A 24,855-nucleotide genomic window follows, 5' to 3' on the forward strand; every position below is an offset into this window, starting at 1 on the left:
TCTTTAGGGGCAGTTTTCATTTCTGAACAGCATCATCTGTTTTTTGGTAATAGGTTATAAAATATGGGATTTGCCTTCAAGAAAACTATCTGTTATCAACAATATTCTAACTTTACATAATATCAATCGATAATTTTTGACTCTTTCTGTTAACTTAAAAATAGCAAGTAAGAATAATAAGAATAAACCAAACCTCATTGATCACATAATTATCAGTCTCACTTATTTTTAAATAAATCTACTTCTGTTTAAAAATCTCTAAACATTCTTTTTAACCCTTTAAGAAGAACTTGGCTTCCTACAACTTACCTCAGCATATGCCTCCATGTCTTCTAGAAACTGACCAAGAAGAGTGGTAGAAAATGCAAGGTCAGCTACCCAAAATGGCTCCAAACTCTGCAACCACCCTTGACATCATGGAAGAAATTTTGAGGGGAAAAGAAAAAAGGTAGAGGATAATAAAATTATAAGTGAACCTGCTTTCAAGCTACCTGCTCTTAAAACATGCCCTGTATCACAACATTAGGACTGCCACTAAAAGCCTCTTTTAATTTTATAGAAATTAACATCCTTCAGTAACTAGTATGTAAATCTTGCATAATTTTTAAGCTAACATCTACAATGTTGTGTGTGTGCGTGTGTGTGGCACCGTGTATTATCAGCCAAGCTGTCCACCCCAGGGTCAGCTAACATCTGCAATGTCGTGTGTGTGTGTGTGTGTGTGTGTGTGTGTGTGTGTGTGTGTGTGTCACAGTGTATTATCAGCCCAGCTGTCCACCCCAGGGTCAGGACAGGTCACCACAGGTGCACATGTAGCTTCACAGCAGCATGACGCCATCCATTCCCATCTCAAAAGTTACTACACCCAAGATTCAGTGAGAGAGAGAAATGGAAACATATGAAAATGGTGTGTGTGTGAACGAGTTAGTTCAGTTATCATTTGTTCTCTATCATACATGACACTCTCCCAAATATTTCTGGCTCATTTAAAATGACTAGAAAAGCAACAATAAAAACAAATGACCAGATCTTCTATTCTAGGTCTCAGAGTTTTCTAGTCTCTTAACTTTCTCTTTTGTAAACATCCTACAGATGACTTGAGACACAGGCGCAACTCTGTAGTCAGAGCTACCAAGTGGTACTCACTTCTAATAGCTAGTGTTACCTCCCTGAAGCAACCCTTTCTTCTAAATCAGATCAACACGTCTTTGCACAGTATGTACAGGACTGACATAAGCTAAAAGACTTACCAGACACCTGCTGTGTGAGGGAGGGTTTCTGGGTATGATCTATGTGCCATCCAACTAATATATCAACTGTATCCTTGAGAGACAAGAAGACAGGAGGCCAGTCATTTTATGGTCTCACTACTATTTCATCAGTAAAATCACATCACATTAAAAGCCCCTAAAAAAAATGCTCAATCTACCTGACATGGGTAGACTGAATTAGAGGCAGAATAAAAGAACTGTAGTCATGACACTGAGGAAATATTTCTCTTCTATACTGAAGGTACTAATGTCAGAAAAAAAATGCAGTTGTTACATTTTATGAAAGTAAATTATCATCATTGCCGTCACTATCAGCACTGTCGTGATACATACTGCACCAATCAACTCCTTTCGTCCACAACACCACTGATTACAAAGGGTGAGAGCTTGCTTGTTTTCTATCTGATGTCCCACTTATTCCCACAATCACCACAGCAGAGAAAGGGAATGAGAAACTCACTCTAAAATTAGTGCTGAAAATATGAGGGTAGCATCGAGCCACCAAAAGAATGCACTTAACACATTTGCAAAGTAATTCTGGTGTATCCACATTTTCAAGAATAGACTGTAGGCTGGTCATCACAAGCTGAAAAACAAAGTTAAGATAATAAACATTTGACCAAGTAGGAAGAAAATAAAAAGATTAACTTGACAACTGATTATGATGACAAAGAAAATAAAATTTTTTCAATAATATATAAAATGTAAAACTAGAGCCAGGTGGTAGTGGCATACACCTTTAATCCCAGCACTCGGGAGGCAGAGGCAGATGGATCTCTGTGAGTTCGAGGCCAGCCTGGTCTACAAAGCAAGTCCAGGACAACCAAGGCTACACAGAGAAACCCTGTCTCAAAAAAGCAAAACAAACAAACAAAACAAAAAACTAGACTACAAAATTCTACCACTTCTATATAAATGTTTCAAGTTTAGTATTTTCAAAAGAAAATAAACCCTATTGCTTTAATATTTTTTTACAAAAGTAAAAGTTCAGTCAACTGTGTTAGGATGAGAACCAATACTGCTCTCTATTTTAATAGTTATTTAACTATTTGTTTCCTATCAAGTAACTTTAATGCTAAGTAACACCTCTATATAGTTATTCATAAGTAACTCTGTGGCTGCAACTGAATTTAAAGTACAAAAGTAAGATGTACCCAGACATGGAGCCATGTGCTGTTAATCTCGGGAGGAAGATGGTTCTCAAAGTTCAAGGCTACTTTGGCCTACATAGAAAGCCCCATGCCAACCAGGGACACATAATCCTACCCACCAACACACCCCTAAAAAGCTAAGATGTGCCCGGGAAACTGATTTCTTTAACACATCTCACTTACATTCAAGATGTAAGATAAAGCTAGGAGCTGTAGCACAAGCCTAGAAACCCAGCACTTGAGAGGCCAAGGAAGAGTAAGCATATCAGAAAAGCCTGGGCTACAAACACAAGTGTTTTTGGTGTTTACTCAAAACACCGAAGAATAAATCCTTACACAGCAACATTCTTTTTAATATGTAACATGCATGTTCATTTTTTTAAAAAAGACTTATTTATTTATTATGTACACAGTGCTCTACCTGCATGTACACGTGTAGGCCAGAAGAGGGCATCAGATCACATTTATAGAAGGTTGTGAGCCACCATGTGGTTGCTGGGAACTCAGGACCTCTGGAAGAGCAGTCAGTGCTCTTAACCTCTGAGCCATCTCTCCAGCCCCTGCATGCTCATGTTTTTAATGTGTGTGTAATGAAAGAATGTAATGCCAGGCTGGAGAGATGGCTCAGCAGCTAAGAACATTTCTTGTCTGGAAGAGTACCCAGGTTGAGTTCTCAGCACCCACAGAACAACTCACAAAAGTCTGTTAACTCCTGTTCCAGGGGATCTGATGACTTTTTATATGGTGTGCAGGCACAACACAAACACATGGTTGCACACACACAACACTCATAAACATAATATAAATGAATCTTCTTAAAAGGTAAAGACAAAAATTTTAAATCACCATTGTTTAGTAGCCAATGTTATAATCTAAATGCTAAAATCACTGAATGAAAGGTTACCAATACACCAGGACATCCAAAGATTAAGACATCAGATCCAGACTGCTGATTTGAAAGGAAAAGTTAAGCTTCGTAATAAGATCTGGTGATCATCCCCGCAACCAGGGTTCACTCTTCATGTCCAATAGAGAAAGAACCTGCTGTCAGGTGTCTGAAATACAGTACTGAGAATGAACCAATGGAGCATTCATGCTCAAAAATGTCTAAACTGACTTTACTCAGGAAGGTACAGTAGAAGGAAGAAAGGAAATACAATAAAATAAGCAGTGCGTAAAATTTTTTGAGACAGGGTTTGTCTGTATAGCCGTGGCTGTCCCAGACTTGTTTTGTAGACCAGGCTGTCCTCCTGCTTCTGCTGGGATTAAAGGTATATACCACCACACCTAGCATAAAACTATTCTTCTAAGAAAAGTTTAAAAAAGGACAGCACCAAAGGCAATGATAGACACCATAGATATAAATATTCAGAAATTTGAACATAGATTATATACAAAATAAAATGTCTTTCCTTGGGTATATAATAGTGCTGCTATACAAGTGTATTACTTATTTTTCGGTGATACATACTAAAATTTTAACAGGGTAAATTGTCATATTATTTAATTTACCTTCAAATACTCCCACAAAAACTGTGGAAGCCAGGCCTTTAATCCCAGCACTCAGGAAGCAGAGGCGGGTAGATTGCTGTGAGTTCGAGGCCAGCCTGGTCTACAAAGTGAGTCCAGGACAGCCAAAGCTAAACAGAGAAACCCTGTCTTGAACCCACGCCCCAGCGCCCAAAAAAAGTGTAAGTAAAAACAAAACAACTATAAGGGATAGACCCTGTCTCAAAAAATTAACGTCGAGATCAATAAAAGAAAACACCAAGGGCTGGAGAGATGGCTCGGACGTTAAGAGCACTGACTGCTCTTCCAGAAGTCCCGAGTTCAATTCCCAGCAACCACATGGTGGCTCACAACCTTCTACAATGTCATCTGATGCGCTCTTCTGGCCTGCAGGTGCACATGCAGACAGGGCACTATATACATAATGAAGAAGAGGAGGAGGAGGAGGAAGGAGGAAGAAGAAAAACACCAAAAATTGACCTCTGGCCTCCAAACACATGCATACCACACATAATATCACCTACCAAAACATTTTTAACCACCTACTAGTCAGATTTAGTTGTGCACCCTTGTAATCCCAGCATTTAGGGAGCAGGAGCAGGAGCAGCATCGTGAAGGCAGGCCAGCCTGGGCTACAGAGTGAGAACCGTCTTAAAATGCAAAAACGATTGTTAGTGAAGTGTGATTAAGCAGGGGATGAAAGTGTGCCTCAGCAATACTAATATACATGAGGACTGGTGTACAATCTTCAGCAATACCTAACTCCCCACCACAAAAAAAAATAAATAAATAAAAATTTAGTATTTAAGCCAGGCAGAGGTGGCATACGGCTCAAGTCCAGTACTCAGAAGGCAGAGGCCAGCCTGTTCTACAGAGCAAGTTCCAGGGCAGTGAGGGCTATGCAGAGAAACCCTGCCTCAGAAAAACAAAACAAAAAAGTATTTATTCAACTGATCTATATATCTCCCTGTGGATTTGGACGCTTTCAAACTATAGTTAGAAAAAAAAACTTGCGTAAAATTAGACCAGCCTGCTATGTTGTTTAGTTACAAGTAATTATAAGAAACCTTCCCAATAGTTTCTTTTTGGGGGGAGGGGAAGGAGGAAGGGGTTCAAGACAGGGTTTCTCTGTAGCCTGTCCTAGACTCGCTTTGTAGACCAGCTTGTCTTGAACTCACAGAGATCCACTTGCCTTTGCCTCCTGATGGCTGAGTGCTGGGATTAAAGGTGTGCACTACCATGCCTAGCTCTGTGTGTGTGTGTGTGTGTGTGTGTGTGTGTACGTGTGTGTACACAAATACATACATTTTTTTTTAATTACTCAAAATGAAACAGTTCTTAAGTTGTAAGAAGGCAAATTAAGCCAGACATAGAGGCACAGCCCTCTAGTCCCAGGCACTGTAAAGAGAGAGGCAGAGTAGGCACATTAAGACTTTACCTCTCAAAATAACAAACAAACAAACAAACAAAAAGACATCCGCTATTCCAGGAACCAAGTAAAAAATTTCCCCCCAAACATTTCCTCAACAAATATGTTACATGTATGTTGCTCAGATCAAACTGACAAGTCAGATACAGCCTAGAGCCCTGGCACTTAAGGGGTTAAGGCAGAAAGGCGAGACATTAGAAAACAATTTGCACCACAGAGTAAGACCTTATCTCAAAAAAACCAACAAAACCAAAACCCTAAACTGGCAATAAGATTTTCCACATATCCAGATACTCAGATGTGAAGTGGAATTAAACAGAAACTGGTGTTCTCTCATAAATTAGTGTTTGCATTATTTTGATTAATAATTTTTGTCATTATCAAACCTAAACTTAGGGAAGTGAGAAGGGGAGGAGATTTTTTTTTTTTAAAGATTTAGAAATTAACTGTGTTAGCTTTCATCTCTCAAAAGCTGGGAGGGGCCCTGTGACCCAACTCCCTCAGTGGAGTTCCTACTTTTAAATTTGCAAGTCACTCTAGTATTAAGCAACTTCAAAAGGAAGCTTCTAAAAAATAAACAGATTAAAAATGCTTAAAATTACTTTAAACCTAGCTTTACTCAAATTCAAAGGGTACGTCATCTGTACAGTGCTGTGCTCAACAGCAGGCAGCTAGGTCCTGTCCTCCACCTCACTCCATCTGTTATGGTACCTGGCTCTCACCTGCATCACCGAGGAAAAGGCTTTCTTCTCCCCAACAGTCTCCAGCGCTTTGTAAGTGGCACACAGGTAGAGGAGCTTCACTTCATCTTTGGCAGATGAGCTAAATTTGCTAAAAATCCACTTGAAGATCTTCTCAGCCTCGTAGCTCAGAGAAGCACAGAGAAGGCCAAGACAGCAAGCTCCCTCTTGCCTCAACTCCTGAAGCAACTTGCTACTGTATTTATTTTAATGCAAACCAGACAAAATACAAAGGCATTAGTCTTCAATGATGAAAGTATAACACATCTTACAAAAAACTGTCTCCCATGTATTAAAAAATCCCTAAATAGGGCTGGAGAGATGGCTCAGAGGTTAGGAGCATTGCCTGCTCTTTCAGAGGTTCTGAGTTCAATTCCCAGCAACCACATGGTGGCTCACAACCATCTATGAAGTCTGGTGTCCTCTTGTGGTATGCAGGTGAACATGCAAGCAAAACACTGTATACTTAATAAATTAATCTTTAAAAAATAATAATAAATTCCTAAATGACTTTCCAAAGCTCAAACTAAATAAAAAGGTGGAATTTTACCCACTCTACGTCTATGTTCTCTATACTCTACAACATTTATAAGTCCCTTTGTAAGACATTATATTTCTTCTACACTGCACTGCATTTCTTTGAAACACCCAACAAATAAAGACTCCAACGTAGGAAATATCTAGTAGCTCAACCACAGAAACTTAAAGGGATGGCAGCTAAAACTAAGTATAACATTAAGTAATTACATAAAAATAAAACATCGGCATTTAATCCCAGCACTCAGGAGGCAGAGGCAGGTGGATCACTGTGAGTTCAAGGCCAACCTGTTCTATAAAGCAAGTCCAGGACAGCCAAGGCTACACAGAGAAACACTGTCTTGAAAAACCAAAATATAAATAAATAATAAAGCACCAGTGACCCAAGTTGAGTGTACTTCAATGCTGCAATTCTTTGAAATAACTGCACATCTTTGAGAAACTTAATAATCTGAAAAATGTAGTTCCCTTTTCCCTCTACTCTCTAAGCATTTTTAAAACTCTAGAACAGTAACTTTCATTTATGAAAGTATCAGCCCATGTCTTTCCACAAGCCAATGCTTAGCAAAGAAGGGCCTCTTTCAAGTAGATCCCATTTGTATGCAACAATAATTAACAAATAAATAACAGGTTTATGAAGACTTAGTGATGGAGCCCAGAGTACATCATGTTTATTTTAATAGTTTCTACAATTACCATCTAAGTCACCTAAATGTGACCATTATTAGTTACTTACCTTTCATTAAGCACATCATGAACAGCAGCCAAGATATTATCCAACTGCTTAGCTAGCACCTTAAAAAAAAAATTATAGACACTTCAGATTCCTACGTAAAAACAACATTGTAAACTTTTTAAACTTATCAATCAATTCAGATTATGATTACACAGCATCTCAGTTTACTTGTTATTGCCAGTTCTCAATCACACGAGGATGGCATGTTTCTCCCCTTCAGGATAGGAAAGAGTAAAAGTCTGAAGAGTCGTAATCAGTACTGAAACACACTCAACCTCATTTTAATAGAAAAACTCTGAAGAGCATTTCCATGGAATGATAAAGTAATATAGTGACATACCAATGACAGACTCGAGGAGTGACAGCGTGAGCTTTACTGTACACCCTTCTACTTGCTCAATACTCAAACTTCTCATAATAGAACTTGAGAGGAGGAGCTTGTCTTCTGCACTCTGTACCATTCTTAGTAATTTTCTCCTGTATCAAGCTCTTAACATCAAGAAAATTACTTAAGAGTACAGAAATACTTTCTAACTGCTTCTGAAGATTGCCTTCAAAGGAAGGGCTTTCCCATTTCTTTCCATTATTTCTGTGTGTGTGTGTGTGTGTGTGTGTGTGTGTGTGTGTGTGTGTGTGTGTGTGTGTACTCATGCAGAAGTGTCCTTGGAGGCCAAAGGTGTCCCATCACCTGGAGATGGGGTTGCAGGCAACTGTGAGCTGTCCAACAGGAATGCTGAAAAACAAACTCAAGACCTCTGCAAGAGCAGTGAACAGCCTTAACCTGAGAGCCCATCTCCAGGCCCAGCCTTCCCATTTCTTTAGCCCTGGTCACTAGACATCAAACAAGCACACCATGCTTCTACGTTATGTATGAAAAATAGATACGCTGTACTGTCAAAGGAAACTCCACAAGCTAAAAAGTATGTTTTTAAAAAAACGCACTTTATAAAAAAAGTGATTCCAACATCAGCCATCACATATAATGCATTTAAGGGTGCCCTAAAAAGTCAAGTGCAGAGTTAAGAAAATACTTTTTTTCCTAGAAGCAAACCTTTCCCTGCTAAGACCTCTGAACACCAAACCAAGTTGTGTGCTGTGGGAAAGCTGACAGCCCTCAGCACCTGTGAGCATGTTTACTCACCACTTTATTTTCTGGCTGCTGAATAAACTCCTTCAGCTGTTTTACAGTAGCCAGTCTTCGGTCTCTGTCATCTTCCCGGGTGATCCTCCGAAGAAGATTCGACAGTCGAGACTCGTCCGAGTACGACATCGATCGCTCTGCGAATGTAAACATTTTGTGACCACCTAGTACTCTATAAATATGAAGTGTATAGTTCAACCATTCTAAAGTCCATGAAAACCCACAGTGTGCCCATCTCTCTTCTGTTCAGTTCATCTTGTAGCTACAGAAGAAAGCCTGCAGAGACCCCCAAACATTCTTATCCAAGATAACATGAATGAAAAACCCACAGCAAGCTGAACATCTCATGAGGAAGACCAGCTAAGAAAGAAGCAAAAACCAAAGAAGCCGGGCGTGGTGGCCCATGCCTTTAATCCCAGCACTCCAGGCAGAGCCAAGTAGATCGCTCTGAGTTCGGTTTCAGGCCAGCGTAAGCGAGTCCAGGACAGCCAAGTCTACACAAAGAAACCCTACCTCGAAAAACAAAAGAAAAGAAGAAAAAAGGAAGAAAGAAAGAAAAATTTAGAGACAACTTTTTTCAGGTCCACTCTAAGCCATTTTCAGGACCAGGAATAAAGAAGGGCACGGTAGGCAGTAACTGAAGTTCTAGCTACTAAGTATTCTGAGTCCACAAGCTTTGAGAATAAGGAAAAATAGGGATGTCATCTCAAGAAAAACAAAAATATAAGAATCAAAATACAAAACAAAACAAAAGAACAAAACAGGGATCGGCAATGACTACAAGCCAGGGACAGTGTCATAATAGGCAAAAGGGCCATGTTTCTATTTCTCATTAAGAGAGGCCCCTACAGGAAAACTCTTCCCACTATCATTTCTCTGGCACAGTTTGGGCAGACTGCAAGAACACTGTCAAGCTGACCAACATCTCATTACCATTTACTTGTATTGTAAGCACCATGGCATTACTATAAAAAGCAGTCCCAGAACTTTTGTTTTCCAGTTGCAAGAAAATTACACACATACATACACACACACACACACACACACACACACACACACACACCAACAGTGCTGGACATGCCTGACATTTTAAAACTGAGGACTATAATTTTTTATTTTTATTTCATGTATAGAAGTGTTGTGCCTACATGTATGTAAGTACATCCTTAGCAAACACAAAAGTCCAAAAAAGGTGCCAGATACTCTCAAACTGGAATTAAAGGTGGTTGTGGACCACCAAGTGGGTGCTGGGAATCCTGGGTCTTCTGCAGAAATAACAAGTGATCTTAACCATTTAGCCATCTCTCTAGACCCCAGAACTAGAATTCTAAAGAAAGTTATTTTAGCTAGCCACACCTGACAGTAACTTTCAAATCTCAGCAAGTCTCAGGATGAACATTTTAAGAAACAACTGTGTCTCGAGGAAAAAACAGCATTTTTAAACAAACCCCTATGTTAATGAGGATGTACAAGGAAATACCATTATGTCACCTGTGCTATAATTCTCCAACTATGAACAAATCCCACAACTCTGAGTCTATGAAGAAGTAACTACACAAAATGCACTTTAGAGTCAATCACCTCCTGCCTTCTATAAGTCTTCATATTCAAACACTTTGAGGCTTTAACGATGCCATTCAATCTCTGAAATTTTATCTAAAAGAAATCAGTTTGAGCAGGGCACGGTGGCACTTAATCCCAGGACTTAGAAGGCAGGTGGATCTCTGAGTTTGAGGCTAGCGTCATCTACACAGTGAGTCCAGGACAGCCAGGGCTACACAAAGAAATCCTGTCTCAAAAAGACAGAGGTAGGGAGGGAGGGGAGGGGAGGGAGGGAGGGAGGGAGGGAGGGAGTCTGTGTATGATTTCTTTGTTTTATTTTATGTGTATTTTGCCTGCATGAGCATACATGTGCATTATGTAAGTTCTTGGTACCCAGAGGTCAGAAAGGACATCAGAGCCCCCTGGAGGTTATGGATGGTTGTGTGTAGTGGAAATTTTAGTGTCTTTAAGAATTCTGTTATGGCCAGGCACAGTGGCACACGGCTGTAATCCCAGCACTTGGGAGGCAGAGGCAGGTGGATATCTGTGAGTTCTGGGCCAGCCTGCTCTATAAAGTGAGTCCAGGACAGCCAAGGCTACACAAAGAGACCCTGTCTCGGAAAGCCAAAACAGACAAACAAACAAACAAAAAACCTCAGTTATGTTATATAAACATGCTTTTGCTTTAATCCCAGGTGTGGGATATGGGGCTGGTTCACACTGTCCACAGTAGCAGACTATTTGCCTCTTGGAGGTTCTGAAAGGGTATGATCTTTGCCAGCAGCAGACAGTTTAATTCTGGGGACTCTGAGAAAAGAATAAAGGTGCAGTGGGAGCTCCGAGAAAGAAGGCGGCTGGTGTTTTCGGAGATCAAGACTGAACTTGTTCCCAGGAACCCAACCACCCTAAGCAGCAGGAAGTAGCCTGAGAACTATGACCTTGTCTCTTCTCGTCTTTCTCCCCTACCGAGTGCTGGGAGGTTACAGGAACTGGGTGGAGAAGGGAGGCAGAGATACAGGTAATCCTAATAAAATAAAATAGATTTTTAAAAGCTCCTAGAGTTGTGAACCACCAGGTGGGTTCTGGGAATCAAACTGTTCCTATTGTACCACCTCTAACCCAAGAAAATCAGGTGTGTCTGTGTTTTTTCTAAGTTAAATGCATTTTTTAAAAAGTAGTATGTTTGTAAGCACACAAAACATTCACCAAGGTATACATAAAACTATACTGTTCAAAAAGCAATTGTATAAAACAAACTATTTATATCAAAGTCCTCAACTTTGTAAGAAGCTTTACCAACAAAAGTTCACTTCTCTTTAATGAAAGAAATATACTTTATGTTTAAATTGTGAGACAGGGTCTCTCATCATATAGCTCTGGCTGTCCTGAAATTCACTATGTAAACCAGGCTGGCCTTGAGCTCAGAGTTCTGCTTGCCTCTACCTCCCAATTGCAGAAATTAAAGGGATGAACCACTATGTCTGGCTGGAATACACATTATCTTTAATATTCTGAATGTTGAAAGCTCTTTATTTATAGTGGATAAATCTGCAACAGAAAGCAAGGTATAGGTACATATTTAACTTTTTAAAAGGGTCCATTCTGTATATAGGACTTACTATGTCCACTACCCATTCAGAAACCCTTTAAGATCTTACCCAGAACCTGGTTATGGTGGCACAAACCTTTAATCCCAGCACTTTGGAGGCAGAGGCAGGTAGATCTCTTCGAGTTCAAAGCCAGCCTGATCTACAGAGTGAGTTCTAGGATAGCCAGGGCTATCACAAAGAAAAACCCTGTCTCAAAAAGCAAAACAAAAGAAAAGGTCTTACCCAGACTTGTAACCTTTCTTATAAGCTGGCAGTTCACAGAACTAGTGTACGTGGCTGCTGCCATGCTTTGCAGCTCAAGGTAGTGCTCGTCTGCTCGTGGCTATTATCACGTGTCAACCTCGGTTTCCGAGTCTTACCCTGTGATTTCCTCATGTCTTTGGTGGCTAACGCACGACTGCCATGCTGAACACTGGTAAACTCAGGGCTGGTCACATTGTTAACCCTCAGCTCTTGCCCCAACGACTTCCGACCATAAGTATTTTCCCCAGATCCTCCATTGACACTGTAGCCACCTGAAAACAGCAATGTTTACATTATCTTAACAAGGCCGTGGCTTCATCCCCTCAACTAACAGTTCAGAATCTTACTCATTTGCAGGCTAACTCCCTCCTCTCCCCTGTGCTACCTGACTCCAAACCAATTTGATTCTTCATTGGAAGGTAAATAGAGAAATAAAAGTTAAATTCAGGCAGATGTTACTCTCTGCTTCTTGGATGAATAAAAAAAGAGACAGTAGCCTGGAGGAACCTCAAAAGTTACAACTTTTTAAGTAAGTGGACAAGCATTTATAAACTATATGCATTTTTTAAAAACTTGGATAAAATGGGCAAACTTTTGAAGTTTGCAAAAGTAATTCCGTATGTGGTACCTATCTTCTCAATACATTAGATGACTAGAGGGAAGGCAGGGGGAGTAGAGATAGGGAGACAGTGCCAGACAGATAACTGGCAGGAGGGGTAAGAAAAGAGGCTCTAAAACAAAAGCATGCTGCAGAAACAGGAAGGCTACATACCCTTTTCGTCATTCTGTATGTCAGCATGGCCTCTGCTATCATCATGCCTTTGCCGAGACACCACAGCTGAATTTGAAGGTTGCGGTCCATAAGAGGAAGAAACACCCCTATCTCTGGATGAGGAGTATTTTAAAGTATCTGAGTCGGCTGATGCACTATCAGTTCTAAAAGAAGAAAAAGAAATGTTAGTATTAGAGCTTTAAGCAAACATTTCAATGCCAAAGCTATACAGAGCATCTCTTCCCCCTAACCTTTATGTTCAGCCACAACTCTAAGCATTGCACTGTCTAGTAAGTCCTTCAGCTGGAAAGAGACTGCCACAGACGAAACGCTTGCCGCTCATGCTCTCCTGCTGAAGTGCCACCTGGATTACAGTGACCAACTCGTGTTAATTTGTTCATTTACTTAATTTACATTTTTTTTAGGGGAGGGAGTATGAGTGAAGAAGACAATGCACAAGTATGCATATGTTGGAGACTACGAGGGTGAGGTCAAGCTCTGGTGTCACTCCTCAGAAGCTGATTCACTTTGCTTCCCTAGAAGCACATCAACCTCAGGTTCATCAATCTGGAGGTCCACGATTCTGCCTATCTCTGCTTTCCCTGAGCTGTGATGACAAGCACAACTATCACACCAGCCTTTTCTATAGGTGCTTGGAATCCAAATCAGGTCCTCATGCTTGTACAACAATCATTTTGTGAGCACAGCCACCTGTCCAGCGCTACCACTTTACTGTTTTGTGTGCTATTTATTGTCTCCTGTCTCAGGAAAACTTAACTGATCATTCTGACCTAAGGGTTCGCTCCCATGATGTGATTCTAAAAAATAATTCTTCCTACACTTTGTTTCCAGAAAAGCTTAACTGGCCAGACTTTCTGGTTATAAACAAAAAATATTATCAGCATGTCAAAGAGACTAAGTGTTCCCAAATTCCCTGTAAAGTTAAAGAGTGCCTTGTAGCAATGTCTACTAAACCCTCAACCAAATCTTCAATTATCTGGTAGGAGAAGCCAAAGTCTCAGAATTCCATTTATGTTGAATCTAATGGCTGGGGTCAGTGTAATACTGGCAGAATAATACCAGACACTTGGATATTAATAAACAAGTGAAGCCCCAGACAAAACTCAGCATCTTTATCCACCTATCCGCTCCTATTAGCTCTATGCCTCAGTCTCCTCATCAGTGAAATAAAGAAGCAAGGCAAGCTACAAGATTTACATGGTCTTATTCTTCTAGGTTATCAATTATAAACTGTCAAGATGGAAGAAATTCAAATATTCTATTTTAGCATATGAAAATTTCAAATAAGTAAGCACTTTTTTAATCTTTCTGAGAAAAGGAAATTCATTTAAAAAATAGCAGCAGCAGCAGCAGCAATTTCTCTATTACAAATGTCTTCTGGGCTGGTGATAAGACCTACAGTCTCAGCTACTCAGAATCTGATAAAGCAAAAATCATAAGTTCAGTGCCAACCCTGGGCACTTTAGTGACACCTTGCCTCATTTAAAAAAAAAAAAAAAAAAAGAATAAAAAAAGTCTGATGATTGGAGTGGTGGCACACACCTTTAATCCCAGCACTTGGGAGGCAAGAAGGATCTCTGGGTTCAAAGCCAGCCTGGTCTACAGAGCGAGTTTCAGACAGCCATGGCTACACAGAGAAACACTGTGTGTGTGTGTGGGGGGGGGGGGGGGGAGAGAGGGAAGGAAGGAAGGAAAGAAAGAAAGAAAGATGGGAAGAGAAAAAAAAATTACTATTGTTTGGTGCTGGAGATATAGCTCAGTGGTTAAGAGTCTTGGCTGCTCTTTCAGAGAACTGGGATTCAATTCTCAGCACTCACATGGCAGCTCACAACTATCTGTAACTCCAGTTCCAGAACTATCTGGCACCCTCACACAGATAGATATATGTAGGTAAAGCATTAATGCGCATAAAAGTATTTTATCTTTAAAAAAAAAATCTGGCCAGGTAGTGGTGGCACACTAATCCCAGCACTTGGGAGGCAGAGGCACTGTGGATCTGAATTAGAGGTCAGCCTTGCCTACAGAGTGGGTTCCAGGGCAACCAAAGCTACACAGAGAAACACTGTCTCAAAAACCAAAAAAATAAGCAACAACAACAAAAAAAATCTGATTGGCAGGTGGGGGAACAAGGGACAGTTTAGAACTCCTTGCCTACTCCAAATGATGGGAGGTTCTAGGTTTAGTACTCAGTGCAGAACAAATAAAACAAAAACTTAAAAAATTCATGATCATGTTTTGGAAAAGCTTAGACTTATATGAGAAAAGACAGCAGGATTTCGCATACATGCTCTTGCCCCCTCCAGCTGGACGCCTTGGTCTGGATTTACTGTAGTTTCTGCTGACACAGAATGAAGAGCAGGGCCAATTAAACTTGAACCCCTAACCAGAAAGTCTGAGTCAATGTCACAACCTAGCAAGCTAACACTGCTACAAGTGAACTGTCTTTTTCAAATATGCAGTTTGTGCACATACAAACACTAATTTTTCTAATGCAGAGAAATAAAATCCATGAAAATCTGTAGGAAGAGGGGGAATGTATGCACCATAAAAATTTATTAATGAAAAATAATCCTTCATATCTCTAAGAACAGCATTGTTAAATGTGCACCTATAATCAACTAATGTACTATTACTTTCTCAAAAAATACTGAAGACAAAAAGGACAGCTTATGGGCTTCCTGGCAGAGTTTCAGGGAGGGGAGGGGAAGGTATGAGGGTGAGTTTTCACCTAATTCAACCTGGAAAAATATCTTAGTAAATGCACAATCCAGATAAGCACATGACTAACTGTGGTATACAAAGCTCGTCTACCAACACTTACGCGTGCTGGCGTTTCCTGTTCTCAGTGTGCTCACACTTACACGCGCTGGCGTTTCCTGTTCTCAGTGTGCTCACACGCTACCCATAGCGCCCTAACTACTCACTTTCTGGTGAAAAAGCAGTTTGTGCACATTAAAAACATCTGGGCTGCTGGTGGCGCACACCTTTAAACCCAGCACTAGGGAGGCAGAGGCAGGTGGATCTCTGTGTGTTTGAGGCCAGCCTGGTCTACAAAGAAGGTCTAGGACAGCCAAGGCTACACAGAGAAACCCTCTTGAAAAACAAAACAAACAACATCTGGGCTAAGCCTCCAGCCCTAGCACCGTAAGGGCACACAGACCCTTGGTTTCCAAGAGCTTGTGTTCTCTTGTATAAAGTGCAGATTGTCTAATCTAACATATGAGACTCACATACAGAATTCTTAACAAATACATAGCTTGCGGGGCACATTTTGAATTTAGTTTTCCAAGCTAAAAGTGTGTGTGTGTGTGTGTGTGTGTGTGCGCGCGCGCGATGCACATGCAGTTCATGAGCATATAAATAAAATAGTTCTTACATTAACTGTAAAGCAGCTTGTTCTTCAATGAAATTAAGCAGTTTATTGCTACCACACATTTCTAGCTAACTAGGTTCATCTGATTTCACATTATGCTTACAAAACCTAGAGTGATTTCCCACTTCATCAGAAACAAAGGTTTTTAATTCCTAAGAGTTATGAACACAGATTTTTTTCATCATAAAATTTGCAAAATTTTAACAATACAACAGCTCACTAAGCCAGAACCACTCTATCAGAACAGCCCCAAATGTCCTCCTGGTCAGGACATTGTTTTTCTAATGAGTTTCTAATGCAAACTCATATTTCAAGCTACCATCGAGTACATGTATTTTGAAGCAAAATGCACAAAATGGCTAAGGATTTATATGAAGCAGCTACTTTTATATTACCTAAACTGCTTATTTCTCAAAAACTATGTTAGGCTGTTAGCACCAACAAGACAAGACCACCCAGTCCAAAAAATAAACAATTGTTAAGAACAGAAATAAGCACTTAAAATTTAGCAAAGCACAAAACAAGCAAAAGACAAAAAACAGATTTAGCCTCCAGGAGGCAGAAATCAGTATTAAGCAAGCTCATTAGAAGGGCTGAAAAGACTACCTATCAGAATTAGTGTTTCAAATTAGTGGAAAAATATGTTAGAAAAAGAATCCTAACAAGGATCCAAAAATATTTCCACAGTCCCTTTAATACTCTAAAAATGTGGAGAGGAAAAGAAGAAACAGACAAATTTTCCCAAAATGATCCAACTGAAGTTAAGCTTGATGTACATGCCACATGAGAGGTAAGTTTCTAAAGCTCATACCTCAAAAATCGCATACTGTGTAATATGGAGCCTTTGTGGTGTTTTGCATCAAGTCAATCTGTAAGACAGCAGTTACAGTATTAGTGAAGACAGAGGGTTAAAACATTTGTTCAAACATGAAGCAAATCTGGCTCATTCATGGGTTAGGTGTGTTTTCATTAACTAGGGCCACTATAGGTTCAAATACTGAAGCAAAAATCCTGATGGCAAGCCACTCTGCCTTGGATTCTTTAAGTGGCAGTCAAAAAAAAAAAAAGTGAGTCCGTAAGAGATTTTAAATATTAACTGTAACACGTAACTGTAACACAGTCACTTCAGATGACTCAGATCTTCAGCCCTCACACATCTGCACAGGTAGAGACAGTATCTCCTTAATAGTCTTTGGTCCAGCATTACATAGAGCAACTCCATTCCCCCCAAAAGCTGCCTCTAGTTAAGTGTGAAGTCAGGAAATTTCCTATGAGGAAGCATTTCCATAAAGGACCCTAAAATGACTTGATGCAAACACCACACCTAGTGGTGCCGCTGGAATAATAAGAATCATCACTTTAAGCTATTTTTAACCTGGGCTGAAGAGATTTCACATCAATAGCTAAGCCTAACTTGTAATGGGTATATAAACCAGGACATGAGAGCAACTAGGTAGGAATACATCATCTCTTCAACAGTGGTACTCAAAAAGCAGCTGCAGGAGATGCTGGGAACTCATACCACTTTAAAATGGTGTATCTTTTAAGCTTAAATCCAGTACTATGGCCATAATATCGCTGTCTTAGGTAAGGTTTCTTTCTATTGCTGTGATAAAACATTGTGACCAAAAGCAACCCAGGGAAGGAAGGGGGTAATTCAGCTTACAACTCTCAGGTTACACTCCCATCACTGAGAGAAGTCAAGGTAAGAAGTTAAGGCAGGAAGCTGGAAGCAGAACAGAAGCAGAAACCATGGAGGAAGCTGCTTCCCATGGCTTCCTCAGCCTGCTTGCTCATACAGCTCTGACCACCTACCCAGGGGTAGCACCGCTCACAAAGAGCTGGGTCCTTAAAGAAAATGCCCCACAGGCTTGCCCTCAGGCCAGTCTGATGCTACCATTTCCTCAATTAAGGTTCCCTCTTCTCAAATGACTAGCTAGTGTTAAGTTGACCAAACACCAATCAGGAGGATAGTTTCTTACTCACCTGGATTCAAACATGTTTTCATGGAGAAGAAAGAACAAAAAGTCTGTGGCTTCAAGAATATCGTTTTTACATTAGAAATATGATCATAAGAATGAGTCTAGCTAGAATTCAAAGATTTGAGAGGCTCAGACACTTTTAATTTTATTTGTATTCTATGTATATGAATGCTTAGCCTGCATGTGTGCATGTATAACCCACGCATACCTGGTGCTTGCAGAAGCCAGGAGTGTGGGAGCCCCTGGCACTAGAGTCACTCACAGTAACTCAGTTACGGTGGCTATCTGGGTCCTCTGCAAGAATAACCAGCCCTTTCTGCAACCCCTTGGAGACTTACTATATAAAACTTCTTGAAAAGAAAACTATGTACAAGTCAGCACACAGGAAGCAGAGGCAGAAGCTCTGAGTTCAAGGCCAGCCTGGTCTACAGAGTAAATTCCAGTACAGTCAGAGCTACACAAAAGAGCCCTGTCTTGAAAACAAAACAAACAAACAAACAAAAAACCAAAAAAATGTGTTAAACTAAACAAAATGTCATTTCATTCAAAATTATAAATGGATTTACATAAATTTTGCCATATTAAAAATGTAGTTAATACAATTTCTTGGTAAATTTTCCTCAGCTATCTCGAAGTACTGGGTGATTAATACCAAGTTTTAATTACTTATTTATAAGTCTGTTACCTGTTTTTATTGTAACTCAATCTCTAGTAACTCTAGACTGATGAAAAACAAAAATATATTTAACGTGAATCTACAAAGATTTTTACCTTACCCAAAAGAAGTTCTAGCTTTTAGCCACGGACTCCAAAAGGTAATCTCTCAAACCTCGGAAATGCCACGCCCAGGAATGCACTTTCTGTTCAAATGGGGGACTCTGAGCCAACCCACAAAGTGGGACAGTGTGACTTATGGCAGAACTTTTGAATTACATAAATCAAACTCCAGAGGGCTGGAAACTAAGATCGCTTACACAGGCAATTAGCTACAGAGCTTCATAAAAACTGACACAACAGCTGGAGCAAGCTTCACAGTTAAATATTGTTAAACATAGATACCAACAGGAAGTCATACTATCTGTGATTCTACAAAAAAACGACAATTGCCAGCTCTATACCTTGCACTTTCCAGGACTCTGCTCTTCCTATCCTTTGCCAAGGTTAATATGAACACTTCCATGGCAATAAACTGATATATAAGAACTTCACTTGCAACTAGCTAGCATCAGGAGTAAGCATCAGGAGGGACTATACTGCCTCAGTGGTTAAGAGCACTGGCTGCCAGGTCCAGAGTTCAACTCCAAGCAACTACATGTGGCTCACAACCATCTATAATGTGATGCGATGCCCTCTTCTGGCAGGCAAGTGTACATGCACATTCATACATTAAATTAATAAATCTTTTTTTAACTACTGAATATATTCTCACTCAAAAATTTACAAAATTCTTTTTAAAATTGTGTTCATAGCTAGGCACACCTTTAATCCCAGTGCTGGGGGAGGCAGAGGCAGGCAGATCTCTGTGAATTTGAGGCCAGCCTGGTCTACAAAGCAAATCCAGGATAGTCAGGGCTACACAGAGAAATTCTTTCTTGAAAAACAAAAAAGAAAAGTAGTTAAAACAATTTCATGGTAAAGTATAATTTTAATAGCATCTTTACCAAATGTAGTGTGAATTCCGAAGCACTTCAAATATCCTGTTAGTTCACCTCTAACCTGATTAAACAGAAGGGTTTAATAAGAGGAAATTATTTTAGGCTGTAAACTTTGCTTCATGTGCATAACTGTCTTCAGAGACCAGGCTAGTGAGCACCTCCCTCCCACTGGTCCACATTCCTTTGCTGTAATCTATAACAAGATCTTCAGTGGTGCACAGGTTTACAGACTGTACATTCACTCAAACTAGCACCGTAAGCTCCTCCTAAGAGTAGCAATCCTAATCAAAAGTTTCAATCTGAAATGCCTCACATGATCATGTTTAAATGCTTTGTCCCGGCTGGTAGCCCGACTGTGGGAGATTATAGGGCCTTTAGAACAGCAGTTCTCACCCTGTGAGTCTCGACACTTTTGAGAGTCAAATGTTCTTTCACAAGGGTGGACTAATGCCGTTAGGACACACAGACAGGGTTGTGACATTATAACTCATAACAGTAGAAAAATTAGCTGTGAAGTAGCAACAAACATAATTTATGGTTGGGGTCACCACAACATGAAGAACGGCATTAAAGGACGGCAGCATTAGGAAGGTGGAGAACCACGGCTTTTTTAGAAAGTGGGGCCTCACTATAATCAGTAGGTCACTGAGGGCAGGTCCTTAGGATGGTACTATATCCTTCCTGTCACACACTCTACTATGGCCACTATGCCTACCCTGCTATGATGGACTAAAACATTCTGAAAACAGTGGCCAAAATCAATCCTCTTTCCCTTGAGCGGCTTGTCTAATATTTTTATCACTGCAGCAAGTAAGGCAACATCTACCATCTCACTTCATCTTCACCACAACCCTATTCATTGCATTATATGGGTGGGGTAACTAAGGTCCCCTAACTGACCTAAAGGTCGCAGGCCTTTACTAATGACTACAAACTTTCTCCCCATTAATCCAAACTCATCTGTATATGCACATATAGCCGTTCCTCATCTTTATTAGACAACAAGGAAAGCTCCTCCATAAAGAAGTCAACTACTCCCTAAGTTTCCCCTGTCTCCCAAACTCCTTTACCTTCCCACTGTCACCACATCACCTGTGAGAGCACTTGAACAACACAACACTCCTGTACAAATGAGTGAACTCCTTTCCTTCTAAAAACATAGTCAGGGCTGGGCGTGGTGGCGCACACCTTTAATCCCAGCACTCGGGAGACAGAGGCAGGTGGATCGTTGTGCGTTCAAGGCCAGCCTGGTCTACAAAGCCAGTCCAGGACAGCCACAGCTACACAGAGAAACCCTGTGGGGGGGCACCTAATCAGGAACACACATGGAATCCTGGGTCTTAGGAGGTGAAGGCAAGAGGATGAGAATTGAGGACATCCTATTGGGACTCTAGGTGAGAAAAATATGGGAGAATGGGGAAATAGAAGGATCCAGAGGGTCCTACTCAATCTATGGCACCAGCCAAGGACAATACATGCAGTAAACTTCAAACCCCTACCAAGACCTAGCCAATGGACAGGACATTCTCCACAACTGAGTGGAGAGTGGGGACTGACTTTCACACGAACTCTGGTGCCCTATATTTGACCATACCCTGGATGGGGAGGCCTGGTGGCATTCAGAGAAAGAATAAGCAGGCTACCAAGAAGAGACTTGATACCCTATGTATACAGGGGGAGGAGGTCTCCCTCAGTCACAGTCATAGGGGAGGGGAGTAAGGGGAAAATGGGAGGGAGGGAGGAATGGGATAACAATTTAGATGTAATATGAATAAATTAATAAATATATTTTTTAAAAGAGGATGAGAATTGAAGGAAAGCTTCACCTACAAAGGACCTTGAAGACCAGACTGTGCCCTGTCTTGCACACATCCCATCTCAATCTAACTGTCCAGATTCTTGACAGCCAGCTCCCTCAAAACGCCATCTTAATCTATCTCCACTAAAGCCTTCGCCCAACCCAACTATTTCCACCAGGTAAGAGCTGCCTTTCACTGTACTTTTTTTTTTTCTTTTTCCTTTTCTCTCTCTTTCCTCTCTCTCCTCCCCGCCCCTCCTCCTTCCTTTCTCCCTCTGTTTTGTTTGGTTGGTTTTTCCCACCCACTCCCACGCTGGTTTTTCGAGACAAGACTTCTCTGTGTAGCCTTAGCTGTCCTTGACTTACTCTGTAGATCAGGCTGGCCTGGAACTCACAGAGATCAACCTGCCTCTGCCTCCTGGGTGCTGTGATTAAAGATGTGTGCTGCCACCACCTGAGGTTTTTCCTAAAGACAAGGTCTCTCAGCAGCCCATGCTGTCCTGGAACTCACTATGTAGATCAAGCTGGCCTCGAACTCAGAGCTACACCTGTGTCGGCCTTCTGAGTGCTGAGATTAAAGGCGTGTGTCACCACACTGGGCTAAAACAGTAACTTTTAACATAAACTAGCCAGGCGGTGGTGGCGCACGCCTTTAATCCCAGCCCTCGGGAGGCAGAGGCAGCCGGATCGCTGTGAGTTCGAGGCCAGCCTGGTCTACAAAGTTAGTCCAGGACAGCTAATACTACACAGAGAGACCTGTCTCGAAAAACCAAAAAACAAAACAAAACAACATAAGCTATATCTCCAGCCCATAACATAAGAATATTTTAAAAGGGGAGTTTTCATTTTTCTCTATCTTATTCCTCTGGCAAAAAAACTTACAACTCTACTTGTAGTCCTGTGAAACTTGAAAATAGATCTGGGACTTAGCAACCTGGAGGGCAGAGACATAAGCAGAAATCACATCAGGTGGGAATTGAGATGGAAGAGGTAAATAAATGGGCAAGGGAAGTGCAGACATCTTGGACAAGTTGACCACACAGAGCAGAGCCAATTATGTAGTGGGGAACAGGTGGGCTTGATGGGTGGGGGTGGGGGGCGGTGTTACTTTTTCTTAATGTCCTTTTAAACTTCACGTGTTTAGGAAGAAATTTTAGTTGTATTGGAAAGAGATTCTATAGGAGAAAATGCCTGAAAAGTTGAGAGGGGTCGGAGGAGATAGAGAAGTAGGAGGACTGGGGGAAAGTACGTTGGCGGGTCTTTGTTTTCTTGGCAAGCATTAGAGTCTGCATAGGGGCTGAGTTTTGGAATCAGAAGAGAATGGGGTAGTCTGAGTAGTTTGTTTGTTGGCAGTGTCTGCTTCTGTTTAGTTCATCACTGGATATTTGGGGTTTTGTCCGCTTGGTGTGAGTAAAGAGGTTATTTAGACTAGATGAAAGTACAAAACCACTGCAGCTTGGGTTACTTTAAAGAATCAAACCGAACAAGACATCAGACAGAGCAGCACTGAGAAAGAACACTCAAAAAAATGCATGTGCAGCTTTAGCTGTGAGAGTGAAGTCAGGTGTGATGGTGCATGTCTTTAATTGCAGCACTTTGAGAGGTAGAGGCAGGCAGATCCTGTCTAGCCAGGTCAGAGCTGTTACACATAGAAACTCTGTCATAAATAAATAAATAAATAAAATTTACAAAATAAAAACAAAACAGAGTTGCTGTTTTACCAGAGAACCAGAGTTAGGATCCCAGCCCTGTGTCTGACCATTCAGAATCAATCACCAGTAGCTCCTGCTCCAGGGGGCCTAAGACCCTCTCTTGTGGCCTCTGCAGACACTAACACACATGGAAATGCATATACACATACATTTTTTAAAATTTTACTTCATACAATTCTCATCATCAGATCTTGAAAGCAATTGGATTCTCCTTTTCCTGACCCTCTCATAGGCTCCTTTGCCAAACTACCAATCCTTACAGACCTTCAAAGCCTAGCCTTATGCCCTCTGGGGAACAATCTGGCTTGTTCTCGCTTTAACCCTTGCTGACATAGTATTTACAACTGAATACCACCAACTTGCAGGTATAGGTCTCACTACAGATGTCCATTCTGAGTTTTAGGCCTCTATATTCATCTGTTCAGAAACTTCTCAAGCTAGACAACAGGGGCACACATCTGCAGCCCAGCTACCAGGGAGACAGGAGCAGGAAGCTAACCTGAGCTCAGATGCTAGAGCCAGTCTGAGCAATATAGTAAGACCTTAAAACAAAACAAAACAAAAAAACACTCGATGTCCTAACACAACTGACTCCCTGTTGAACAATATAGTAAGACCTTAAAACAAAACAAAACAAAAAAAAAAACACTCGATGTTCTAACACAACTGACTCCCTGTTCCCAGTACCCCCACAGAACAGACAGTGCATCTTCAGGTGTCTCCTAATAAAAGGCACTACACGACCTGTCAGACGGTGCATCTATCTCATCTCTAAAACTCATCTTCACCCCACCTCTTCTACCCAATGTACAAAATAACTCTAAGGCAAAACCAATGTCACTCCCTCATCCTGTACCCATCCTTTCCAAGTTAAAGCATTTGATATCTCAAGTTTTACGTTTTTAGAAAGAATTTAGTCCATGCCTACCTGCACAGCATTGTCCTTAGTCCTTGCTCCCTTAGCCTTTCTCTTTATCTCCCAGGTCTCAAACCAACTTTCTTTCTGCAAATTTTGGATTCCCAAGTCTCTTCAGGAGCCACCATTATTTGTGCACTTCAGAAGACCTAATGGTCTTTCCCTCTGCTCTTACTAAGTGGTACTCTCCAAAATCGGTGTAATATACCAGAAGGGCAGAGGGCTATTAGGTACCACATTGCCTGAACAGCACATAAATTTACTTGTTGACTAAATGATATCACTAAGGCTTTTTGTTTAACTTTGCAATTCAGCTGCACTCTAAACTTCCTCTCCAAACCTTCCAGTAAACCAGTATTTCTGGGATGAGGATTTAACTCAGTAGTAATATACCTGGCACAGAATACATGAGAACCTGGGTTCAGTCCCCAGCTGTCATACAAAACAGGGAAAATACCAACATTTTCTTGGACCTTTTACAATAAGCACTGAGAGCTAAAAATTACAAAAGTGGGCTGGGAAGATGACTCAGTGGATACAGGCACTTGCAGCCAAGCCTAAGGACATGAGTTCAATCCCTGACCTCAGAAGCACATAGCAGAAGGAGAAAACCAGTTCCTACAAGTTGCCTCTGACCTCCACTTGCATACCACAAGAGCACTCAAGTGCTCACGCACATCTTTAGAAAGATTACAAAAGACAGTTCCAACTCTCCTA

General features: G+C 40.9%; 1 protein-coding gene across 3 annotated transcripts in view; it reads right to left on the reverse strand.

The window, feature by feature from the left end:
- Window positions 1–24,855, reverse strand: part of SMG1 (SMG1 nonsense mediated mRNA decay associated PI3K related kinase) — a 105,899-nt gene that overhangs the window by 63,461 nt on the left and 17,583 nt on the right. Inside the window, exons 2-10 of one of the 3 annotated variants that reach the window (XM_084773012.1) lie at window positions 16,887–16,944; window positions 12,682–12,845; window positions 12,026–12,181; window positions 8,515–8,651; window positions 7,374–7,432; window positions 6,083–6,296; window positions 1,732–1,857; window positions 1,251–1,323; window positions 310–407 (exon numbers count right to left, since the gene is read on the reverse strand). In XM_084773012.1, the coding sequence (XP_084629138.1) occupies window positions 310–407; window positions 1,251–1,323; window positions 1,732–1,857; window positions 6,083–6,296; window positions 7,374–7,432; window positions 8,515–8,651; window positions 12,026–12,181; window positions 12,682–12,845; window positions 16,887–16,900 (1,041 nt within the window). In that variant the 5' untranslated portion in view covers window positions 16,901–16,944. Of the gene's footprint in view, window positions 1–309; window positions 408–1,250; window positions 1,324–1,731; window positions 1,858–6,082; window positions 6,297–7,373; window positions 7,433–8,514; window positions 8,652–12,025; window positions 12,182–12,681; window positions 12,846–16,886; window positions 16,945–24,855 lie in introns of those variants that run through there. The other 2 variants (XM_084773011.1, XM_084773013.1) reach the window with 2 other exon arrangements.

Source organism: Acomys minous (assembly GCF_964271855.1).
Source record: "Acomys minous genome assembly, chromosome: 2".
NCBI lineage: Eukaryota > Metazoa > Chordata > Mammalia > Rodentia > Muridae > Acomys > Acomys minous.